The following is a 10753-nucleotide window of genomic DNA, read 5'->3' as shown; positions in this document are numbered from 1 at the left end:
AAAAAAAAAAAAAAAAAAGAAAGAAAGAAAAAAGAAAAAATACAAACAAATCGAATCGAAAAGAAAGGAAGAAATAAATCAAGATCAAAATAAAAAATAGAACGAAACCCCCAGGGGATTAAGGTGAAAGCAACAGGCTCTGTGAATCGACCCCCGTAAAAAAGAAAAGAAAAGAAGGAGAAGGGATAGAGAAAGGGAAAAAGAAGGCCGAATGGAGCGAAAAGAAGAAAAAAGGATGAAGTGAACGGGAAGACGAACTGCAAGGTCAAGAAAGAACAGAAGGAACAAGCCAATTGGAGACGTGTCTAGAAAGTTGACCCAGAGAAGGTCTATCGGAATGAAAGGGCAAAGGCTGGTGACAAACCTCTTTTGGTAGGTGGTTTAGTCTTAGTTTGCTGGAACTAAAGCGCCGTTGAGTTTAGTCCGGTTGTTGGTTCAGTTAGGGGGAGACTGAGAATGCCGCAACCATTGGTCCCCCGAAATATTGTCGTCGAGACGATTGCAAGGAAAAAGGTACAAAGAGCCGATCAAGGAACAAATTGCATACAGGGTGGAAGGAAGATCAAAACAGAGACGGCAGCATTAGCCAGGATCAGCGCATCCCACGGCGAAACCTGCCAGAAAGGTGCAAGAATGGCGTGCAGGAAATGAACGATACGATGGACAGCAGGTAAGGAATCCACGGAGCGCTGGAAAGCTGCCAAGGGATAAAGTGGGAACAGTGGGAATGAGCGTCGACCGAGGGGGAAAAGAGGAAAGAAAAGAGGAAACTGAAGCTATGAGAATGAAGGTAAATAGTGATAACCGCAGTAACAGTAAAATAATAATAATAATAATAATAACAACAACAACAACAACAATAATGGAAAATGACGAAGAGCGCAGAGAGGATCCCCCAGATAGGAGAAAAAAAAGGGGGTTTTCAACTGAGGGGGGAACCAAGAAAGGGACCAGTTGATAACAGATAATACTGGGGTAGTAACTCTTTTCCCTTGGCTGTTTCCCTTCTTTTTCCCTTTCCTATTTTCCCTATTAGAGGAACAATAGATCAACTTAATCAATGTAAGAAGTAATCACGAATAGAATAGAAAACAGAACAGAGAGATGGATCCAAATGGTGAGGATGAAGAAATAAGATTGAATAATAAATAACAATAATAAGAAGACTCAATAATACGAACTGTCGACACCAAACCTTGGGAAAAGTCAAAAAAGGAACTGTAATAATAACAATCAATAGTCACACGAATGGGAGAATGAATGACGATCACAGCAACCACTTGGGAGAGATCATGTAAGCAAGGAATGGGGGGGGGGGGGGGGGGGGTTACCTAGTTAATAATAATAAACAACAATATTAAAAAGACCGCGAACAAAAAAACAAAAGGATGTGATCGATGGACTGTACGGTACGGAGTATATGAGAGGAGGGGGGTGGGAAAAGGGGAAATGAGGAAATAAGTTCAACTCAACACCATTCCAATAGCTTACCAGGTTCTCTGGTGGAGCTTCCCGATGATGATTGACTGACCGATGGAATTAGGAGTTCCTCAGGGCGTGTCTATTATTGGTGTGTACCTGAAGGGGGAAATATCCTCCCCCCTCCTCATTTTCCTTCGGAGCCTCCCCATAGTATGTAAGTTTGGATGGAATGGAGCATAGAGGGCAGATCTCTGTGCCAATAGTTTCTCCTCTGACGCCACTTCCGATTTGGGTCTTTTGGATGGTTGTAGGGAAGGTTATATTAATCGACCTTCCCTGCCAGAGGGAGAGAATTCAACCGGGAATTCCATCCATGACAGCCGATGAGAACCATTTCTGGGACAGGGGATAGATGCAGGAGAATGGACTAGACCATTGGCGTCGTAACGATGGGGAAACAATAGGCATCCATTGCATCCATTTGACAGTGGGGGGAGATTGAGAGGAAGAAGAGAGGAGAGATTGAGATGAAGAGTGGGGAATGAAGTCAGTTCGACTTCTGGGAAAAGGGAGCGGGAGAAAGGATAATCCGGGGCTGCAGAAACCATCGGTTTGGGACTCGAGATGCCCCGTGACTCGTCCGATTGATCTCCATAATTTCATGCAGGTTATCGATTTTATTTTTATCTTATTTTCCTGCATATTTGGAGGGAAACAGAACTAAATAAAATAAGTTCCTTGCATGGTCTATGTCCGGTAGTTCATCAACAGGTCCCGACTTCTCTGTCTTGAGGACCCTTCATGCTCCCATCCCAACACTAGAGTTCGTATTAGGACTCTCCTGGTATAACCACATGGAATCCGGCGATTCGATATTCAACCAACCCCCACTTCATGGGATCGGTCATTAGATCATCTGTCAGATGTTGTATCGACATCTACAGACGATTGCTGGATATAGACTAGTAGAGACCCGGTCGACGACAGCTTGGACCAGGCCTATGCCGCTTGTGCGTTGTTCCGTACTATTGGCCAATTGCCATGATAACGACGATGCCAGTGAGACCGTCAGGGTCTGGATGCGGAAGATCATGACACATGCCCTTATGACTACCACTTGTACAACACACCTTGGGGTTGAGTCATAGGTGATACTTTGTACGCGGGAGAGTTCTGCCGACGGAGAAGAGCGGAGCGAACATAGAATCGGGAGTATGGTAGGGGCATCGACAGAAGAATGCCCTGGAGAGTCTGGTTCAGGAAGAGTGAGCGAGTAGCATCGAGGTAGCATCCATGTAGCCTCTATCCGTTTCACCATCGTCTACCTAGTGATCGTGTATGCCTGATCTCCCAGGCATATTCCTGCCTGGGGCATACACGGGGATCCGGCCGATTCGACCCCACCCACATCACTTTTTCCTCCATACATCGGTGGGATCCAGAAATTTACCCCTCCAGCGGATTCATCCTCGATTCGGACGCCCTCGCTGTGCCTTGGTCGTTGTCACAATTGTCGGTCTGCGTGATCAATTCCGTATGTATTTCATCTTTCCTGTTTGGTCTATCTTGTCACCAGTGTCATCCCCCCCCAACATTCTTTGATAAGGCAAATGGATGTGACTCACCCGGCCGAAATATGATATATCCCGCCACGCCCCAGCCCAATGCAGCCCCCATCTTCCACAATACTAGAGAGAAAATTTTGAGCAATCTTTGGCCTGGCTAATTGATGGAACTTGGACCTTCTAGATCAACCGCAACAATGGCATCCATCTACATCGACGAGGATGTCGGCAGAGACGAGTCGCCCGCGACCGGATCTGAGTCCGCTCCCTACAAGACCCTCCTCCACGCTTTCCTGCAGCACCCCCCGGCCAACGGCACTCAATACCTGACGCGCAAGTCGCAAACGGAACCTGCCGAGGAGGGCGCCGACAAGTTGGAGTGGAAGCCCGCGACCAAGTCGGCCATGAAGCGGACCACCAACGCCTACGAGCAGCGGAAGAAGAAGGCGGCCAAGGAACAGGAGATGGCGATCCGTGAGAAGCAGGAGGCCGACAAGCGCCAACAGGTGCTCGAGGAAGCGAAGAAGGTCGTCATCAAGGAGGACACCTCCCTTCCCAAGCCCGTCAAGATCCGTCTGGACGAGACCGACCCGGCCGTCGTCAAGCTGGGATCGCCCGAGGCCGGCCAGGGCACCCGAGTGCGCGCCGTGGGTCGCGTGCACCGTCTGCGGTCCCAGAAGGGCGTCACCTTCATCACCCTCACCGACGGCTACGGCTACCTGCAGTGCATCCTGAGCGGCGATCTGACCAAGACCTACGACGCCATGACCCTCACGCTCGAGACCTCCATGGCCATCAACGGCGAGATGCGCGCCGTGCCCCCCAAGCAGCACGCCCCCAACGACCGCGAGCTCCACGCCGACTTCTACACCGTCATCGGCCGCGCCGCCGGCGACAAGGACGCCATCACCAACCGCGTCTCGGCGGAAGCCGACCCGCAGACCCTCTACGACAACCGCCACCTCGTCCTCCGCGGCGAGACCGTCTCGGCTGTCATGAAGGTGCGCGCGGCCGTCCTCCGCGCCTTCCGCAAGACCTTCGAGGAGACGCGCATGCTGGAGGTGTCCCCGCCGGCCATGGTGCAGACGCAGGTCGAGGGCGGCAGCACGCTGTTCGGCTTCGACTACTACGGCGAGAAGGCCTACCTGACGCAGTCGTCCCAGCTCTACCTGGAGACGTGCCTGCCATCGCTGGGCGATGTGTTCTGCGTGTGCCCCTCGTTCCGCGCCGAGAAGTCGCTCACCCGCCGCCACCTGTCCGAGTACACGCACATCGAGGCCGAGCTCGACTTCATCACCTTCACCGACCTGCTCGACCACCTCGAGGCCGTCATCTGCCGCGTCATCGACCTCACCCTCGAGGACCCGGCCACGGCCACCCACATCAAGCAGCTCAACCCGGACTTCAAGGCCCCCAGCCGCCCCTTCCGCCGCATGAGGTACTCCGACGCCATCCAGTGGCTGCGCGAGCACGACATCCCCAACGAAGAGGGCAAGCCCCACGAGTTCGGCGACGACATCGCCGAGGCCGCCGAGCGCAAGATGACCGACATCATCAACCAGCCCATCTTCCTGACCCACTTCCCCGCCGAGATCAAGGCCTTCTACATGAAGAAGGACGTCGAGGACCGCCGCGTCACCGAAAGCGTCGACGTACTCATGCCCGGCGTGGGCGAGATCGTCGGTGGCAGCATGAGAATGGACGACTGGGACGAGCTGATGGCCGCTTACAAGCACGAGGGCATGGATCCTTCCCCTTACTACTGGTACACTGACCAGCGCAAGTACGTTACCTTCTCCCCCAATGGTCCTCCTGTCTTCACAGTAGCTAACTAAATTCTTTCTAGGTATGGTACCTCCCCCCACGGTGGATACGGGCTGGGCCTGGAGCGTTTCCTGGCTTGGCTGTGCAACAGATACACCGTGAGAGATTGCAGTCTGTATCCTCGTTACACGGGCCGTTGCACACCTTGATTGATGTGTTGAGTTTTGAGATTTTATCATAAACATAGATGCATGTTTAAATTTACGTCGTTGATAACAATTGTGCCTGTTTCGGGATGTGGTTTCATCAGTTAGTAATGGAGTGGAGTAGTACAGAGTAGGTTGTAGAAGTACGCCGGTCGTGATTTAGGCCAATGAAAAGAAGTTTCTCATGAGATATAGATATGCAGAATTTTACAGAAGGCTCAACAATCTGCCATGCCTGAATTTCTGGGTAAATTTGATATAGCAAGATGTATTTGCTTCACAGCACTGGATAGATCCGTCACATCATACATGCTTGCTCTGGGCTGGGGAGTTTTATACACAGCCATGATAGTAATCCATGAAGATCTATGATATAACAATGTCCCTTGGAACAAGGAGCTCGATCGTGTATTGATTATCAACTTCCATTGCTCTACTCTGAAATTGTCGCCTATCTTTACAGCCACCTCGGTCAGCAAAACAGTAACCTTGTCATGTAGAGCCAGATGATGCAAAACATATTCATGCATCGTGAAATAAGAGGCAATAATTGTTCAGTAAATCTCTAAGTGTTTCTACTTTGCCACGCTGGTCAGCCCTTGTCATATCTGCCTTATCATTTGTAGGAACAGTTACAGTTGCCATTCTACAACTTTTTCACGGAGTTTTCAGTATGTTTCACTAACTTGCTTCATAGCTCCAAGGTGTCATACTCTAAGCCTGCGGAAAGTTGTGATTTCGATGTGTGTTTTCTGAGTTTCAGGAAGGGTGTTACTGGGACTATCTCTGTACTTTCATGGACAGAGCTCGATAGTTCAATCTATCTTTTTGAAAGGATCTTTTGTTTTTTTTTTTTTTTTCACCAGTGGAATGTATCTTTTGATGAGACGATTTCAAGCCATCTAAAAGAGCTCAACATCGCAGACCTTCATTGCTGATCTGCCAACACACGCATCGGCCTGCTTTCTCGTTTCTCTTTTCCTTCAGGCATTGGGCAATAGCTTGATCGGTGTATGCCCTTGATTTAGCTACGAAGCCTGCTGATATAGCAGACTGATTAGTGGTGAAACAATATGGACAATGCCAGTTTCGCGAAATATGCTAGGAAATGCTTTTTAGCTCAACCTTGCGTGGGAGAAGAACGCTCACCCTTTTGACCCCGGTCGATCAATACACTGACAAATTTTTAACCGAGAGATTCCCTCAGATAGAGTCCACCGGCTGTGGACATTCTCTTCAGTAAGATGATTTGCAACCAACCTGAGAGTTTCCGCAAAGGGGTCGTTGCCAGCGTTTGACGCAATCTCTGTCAAAAGCTTTCCATAGGCCGAAATATCATTCAATCGACGTGTTTGGAACGAAAGATCAAAGAGTAATAATATCTCATCCCGTATCTCTGGAGCACGTCACTCGTGCGTTACGCCCTTGATGTCGCTTATATCAATAGGGACCGCGTTGCCATCATCGTCGAGAACAATCTTTGAAGGCTTGATGCCCAGATGAGTTTTCTTTGCACGGTGAAAATGTCCAAAGCATTCCCAATCTGGACGGACATCGCACCCAGTAAAATTCCCTAACACGCTTTTCGTTCAGAACACGTTGTAAGGAGCCACCGCTAAAGTACTCCAACAGAATACCGCTCAAACAACCATTTGTTTGACACAATTTTGGGAGGTCGCGTATGGGTTGGCGAACACCGCAATACCAGCTGGCTGAACGATCCATGCCACGCCTTTGAATTGTTCGAGGTTTTCAAGTTCTTCTTGTATAATATCCGAATCGCGTGGTTGGTAACGGAGCCGATTGACTACCTTGAGAGTGTATGGTTCTCTGTCGCGCTTGTGTAAAACCCGGAACACTCCGTCGGTGATTTCATCCTCTTCCTTCAATTCGGCGACATTGATGGCTCGAAACGACGGGAGTTAATAGCACGGCGGATAAACCACTCTTGATGGGTCTTCCCAAATTTGGAATCGCAGATTTTTGACGAGTTTCACAAACCGACTGGTATCTTCTAATTCGCGATATAGCTTCACAGGCTCAGTTGTTTTTCCGGGTCTCCGTTCAAGATCACTTCAGTCAAAGTGTTATCCAGAAGAGCCAGCGATCGAAATTCAATCAACCTCACAAAGTCTTGGAATTCAACGCGTCGTTCGCGTTTTGATTTGACCTGCTCTGGCTCAGCATCATGGGTAGAACAGGAAATCGCGCCCTTGAAAGTTACTCTGATCCACCATTTTTGGTCTTGAGAATAGTAGACCAGAGACTGCGAGCGACTGTTAGGCTCAGGCTTCCCTTCAGCTCGGAAGTCCCTGTCTTCACAGTACGACATTAATTCAAGCTCGGGGGTTTGAAAAAGGAGGAGCTGCTGCTGCGGCTGACATTTTGGCTTCTAACAAGGTATTTTTTTCTTTTTCAGATTGAGGATGTGCGGAAAGGCATGCAAGAGAAACGTTTAGTCGAGGGGTAAGTCTTCTGAACATACTCCTACTCCTACTCCTACTCCTACTCGCACTTCTACTCCTACTATTACCACCAAAAAAAAAAAACACAAAACCCCATCCTACCCCATACAGTAACCACATAAACACTACCTACCAAATTGCAAACACTACCAAAGTACCAAGGTACTAGATTAAACACATCCCAAACAAAACCAAGTCCTATCTCAACCCAAACACAAGCCACAACCGTCCCAAGGGACCAACTAACTAATTAAGTGACTGGCTGACTGGCTGACTGACTGGCGGGCTGGCTGCTCTAATGTGAGTTGTTCGTATAGTTATCTGGTTTCAAAAGCCTTCGAACAGGTAGCTTTTCTTACCTACCTGGTATTGCTTGTGTAGAATCTGTCGATCGTGTATGTAAATAGGTAGATATGGGGTTTGTTTGGGAAGGTGAATGGTGGGTGGTTGATTTATTGTATTTATTGATGTATTTTATTTTGTTTATCTATCTTGCCTTTGCTTCATATGGGGGTCTCAATGGCGAGATGAGGGAGGTACTCTCTTGTAACGGGGGGTTGGCAGCCGGGTACTAGACGATGCGTATATAAGGCTGTCCTACCTAGAGCATTCTAGAGTTCATTCTAACCAAGAACGAGAGAGACCAGGATGATACCCGGAGTGTGCAAGTCGATACTTTACGGAAGATGGGAGAGGCAGAAACAACAGTGTAGACCAGCCATCTATTTCTCGAGACCAACCATATAATTCCCGAGCGTGTATATGCCGTTAAGAGTGTCTGTCTTCACGACTCCAACGTCAACAAGACTCCATAACCGGTCTCTCTGTCTCCCTTTCTTGGTCTACACATCAGGGGCCATTACTGCAATAGAAACCAGATCCAACGGGGCGGTGCAGCATGCTTCTTTCTTTCTTTCTTTCTTTCTTTCTTTCTTTCTTTCTTTCTTTCTTTCTTTCTATCTTTCTTTCTTTCTTTCTTTCTTTCTTTCTTTCTTTCTTTGTTTGTTTGTTTCTTTCTTTCTTCTTTCTTTCTATTTCTTTCTTCATCTTTCTTCTTCTTTCTTTCAATGTCCAGTCTTGGTCTGGTCGTGAGGTCCCGCTACCCCAGTTTCCTGAGACAAGGCAGCGAAGATCTCCTGCTGCGAGGCGCCAGAGCGGATGAGGGACACCATCCGAGCTACGGTGGCCTGATCGCCGTGGCAGACGAGACTCAGCAGTTGTTCGAGGAAGACCCGATAGTATTCGAGATCCTCGAGGCTTCTTTCAGACTGCGGGGACTGATCGGTGGAGGAGTCGTGACTAGTGTTCCGGTTACGGTTAGAGTCATGGCAAATGTTGTTGCTGTCGCGTTTGTCAACTACAAGATCCCGGACTGGGACAGAAGGACTTCACAACACAGATGAAATGGATGAGAGAGGCTTACCTTGGATCCGGGCGGTTATTTGAGTTTTGGTTCGTTGACTCCATGGTAGACTTGTACGCCTTGTCGCTTGGCGAGAGCTGTTCCGAGGCGCTCGCTGTCTCTCGCTTCTCGTCAAAATACCGGGGTAGGATTCTCTAAAAGGTGTCGAGTTGCCCTCTTGATGTCTTCAGACCAAGAAGGGGATAATATAAAGGGATTCTGATCGATGCTGGAAGAAGAGTTCGCAGGTCGAGTCGAGGGGTCTTGGGTGAGGATCCGTGTCTACGATGATGTTAGTCCCTACCTGACGCATCGCGTTGGCATTGGGCCAAATTTAACCCGAATGGTCAGTGTTTCAACCACGCACCTGAGAGGGGCAGAGGGGGAAGAGGGGAAGGGGAGGGGGGGGGAGCGTGTCTAACAGATGTCCTTATCCACTAGAGTCCGAAGATAGGGGAATCGAGGGCACAACGATGACGAATCGAGGATGGAGAGGGTGCCGAATTATGGTAAAAAACGAAGCTCACATGCATCGCTGGACCAAAAGAAACCTTGGTCAAGCGAAGAAGTTGGAACGATGTCGGGCAGGTAGGCGTCGGCCGTGCGGCTTAGGGGGAGAGGGACTCTCCACCAGATGATTGAGACTCGAACAACCAGTCAGACAACGACAGGCGGAGGCAAGCCATCTCGTTGGTACAGGACGGACAGAAAGGGAGCTTCCTGACTGGACGCGGGGATTGCTGTGTGAATGGCTCCGAGGCAGGACCTAGTTTCCTAGTACCTAGTACCCTGAGTAGTTCAAGGAGGTGAGATGGTAGTAGGTTTGGTAGGCAGGTCGTAAGTAGTGACGGTAGAGTCATGGGGTTTTGGCAGTAACCAGTCAGCCGCTTTTTGGTCACTGGACCAGCCCACGTCTCGACTCAGTCCCCGGCGAAGGAAATGATTCCATCAACCTCCTTCCAACGATCTCATACGGATACCTTCAACTGGATCGTGTTGTTCAACCGGAGTGGTTCTTGGTACTATACGGATCCGGAAAACTTTGCCAGCCAATGGACGCGCCCCATTGTGTGTCCGCCACTCAGCGGAGGGAAGATCAACTCGGTAATGCTCCCTGGGCTTGGGCGCACTCAAGTTTCAAATTTCTTCTAGAATTATTCTTCTTTTCTTCTTTTTGCTCTTTTCTGGTTTGGAGGCTTCTGCTTCCCCGTCTCTCGTTGGAGAGGATGCCCGCCGAGCATGGGGACGCCTTGTCTCTCTGCTGTCCACCAAAGGGAGTCTGGACCCTGCGGTAGTAGCGTCGCCACGTCTCCCCTTCGATCATCAATGGGAGGCAAAAAAAGGCCCAATTATCCACCAACAATTACAGAGATGACGTCTCATTCGTTGCTATTGAAATCCGGAAGCCACACTCTTGGTCAACAAGGGACTGATTGAACAACCTGATTTCCTGAACACTTGCTATTATCGCCTCGGAAATTGCGCACGTCCTTCGAAACGAACACTTATCGCGATTCCGATCACGATCTTCGGGCGTCCCAAACCTCATCAATCTGGGATGACGTGGGTCGTTGGTGTTCAAAACACAACACTGGAAATCGAGGATGTTGCTTCTCCCAACGATCCTGCTGACACAAATCCGTGCGGAAATAGAATCCGCCAATGAAGGCGAAATTTGCAAGGATACGCTGAGGAATACCCTCTTGCCTTCTCGGTAGAGTCCATGAACGCAGATCGTCAAAGAAGGAGTGAGTATCACTCATAGGAGAACAGGCAAGTACCAAACAGGTACATTGCCGTTGAGTTTGGTGAACCTTCGACGAAGTTGATCTGCTTGATCTGCTCGTTGTCGTTGGATTGCCAAACACTGGCAGAGCAGAATGCATACGTGTTGTTCATCAGTCTGCTCACGTCCCACGCAAAGATCCC

The 10753-nt window shown here is 49.3% G+C and overlaps 4 protein-coding genes across 4 annotated transcripts; 3 read left to right on the top strand and 1 right to left on the bottom strand.

Annotated features, from left to right (window-relative positions):
* Window positions 1-1312: 1312 nt before the first annotated feature.
* BDW47DRAFT_102990 (uncharacterized protein) lies at window positions 1313-1908 on the top strand. Its single transcript, XM_024811967.1, has one exon. The coding sequence runs from the start codon at window positions 1652-1654 to the stop codon at window positions 1832-1834; it is 183 nt and encodes a 60-aa protein (XP_024673743.1). The 5' UTR covers window positions 1313-1651; the 3' UTR covers window positions 1835-1908.
* An 835-nt stretch (window positions 1909-2743) lies between these two features.
* BDW47DRAFT_12143 (asparagine--tRNA ligase DED81) lies at window positions 2744-5081 on the top strand. Its single transcript, XM_024815627.1, has 3 exons — window positions 2744-2956; window positions 3172-4770; window positions 4834-5081. The coding sequence occupies exons 2-3, from the start codon at window positions 3185-3187 to the stop codon at window positions 4958-4960; spliced, it is 1713 nt and encodes a 570-aa protein (XP_024673742.1). The 5' UTR covers window positions 2744-2956; window positions 3172-3184; the 3' UTR covers window positions 4961-5081.
* A 3405-nt stretch (window positions 5082-8486) lies between these two features.
* On the bottom strand, window positions 8487-8889 carry BDW47DRAFT_124403 (uncharacterized protein; the record flags this gene model as incomplete). Its single annotated transcript, XM_024816246.1, has 2 exons — window positions 8487-8721; window positions 8846-8889. The coding sequence occupies 2 exons, from the start codon at window positions 8887-8889 to the stop codon at window positions 8487-8489; spliced, it is 279 nt and encodes a 92-aa protein (XP_024673741.1).
* An 891-nt stretch (window positions 8890-9780) lies between these two features.
* On the top strand, window positions 9781-10231 carry BDW47DRAFT_12086 (uncharacterized protein). The gene has a single exon (XM_024815539.1). The coding sequence runs from the start codon at window positions 9877-9879 to the stop codon at window positions 10117-10119; it is 243 nt and encodes an 80-aa protein (XP_024673740.1). The 5' UTR covers window positions 9781-9876; the 3' UTR covers window positions 10120-10231.
* Window positions 10232-10753: the final 522 nt, after the last annotated feature.

This window comes from Aspergillus candidus (assembly GCF_002847045.1).
Source record: "Aspergillus candidus strain CBS 102.13 unplaced genomic scaffold BDW47scaffold_12, whole genome shotgun sequence".
In the NCBI taxonomy this organism is placed as follows: domain Eukaryota; kingdom Fungi; phylum Ascomycota; class Eurotiomycetes; order Eurotiales; family Aspergillaceae; genus Aspergillus; species Aspergillus candidus.
This window is presented reverse-complemented; position numbering and strand designations above follow the sequence as displayed.

Excerpts from the sequence above, each read along its gene's own strand:
- BDW47DRAFT_12086 (XM_024815539.1), top strand. The coding sequence starts at position 9,877 with ATGGACGCGCCCCATTGTGTGTCCGCCACTCAGCGGAGGGAAGATCAA.
- BDW47DRAFT_102990 (XM_024811967.1), top strand. The coding sequence starts at position 1,652 with ATGGAGCATAGAGGGCAGATCTCTGTGCCAATAGTTTCTCCTCTGACG.
- BDW47DRAFT_12143 (XM_024815627.1), top strand. The coding sequence starts at position 3,185 with ATGGCATCCATCTACATCGACGAGGATGTCGGCAGAGACGAGTCGCCC. Across the intron at positions 4,771-4,833 it reads TGGTACACTGACCAGCGCAA|GTATGGTACCTCCCCCCACG; the intron begins GTACGTTACCTT and ends AATTCTTTCTAG.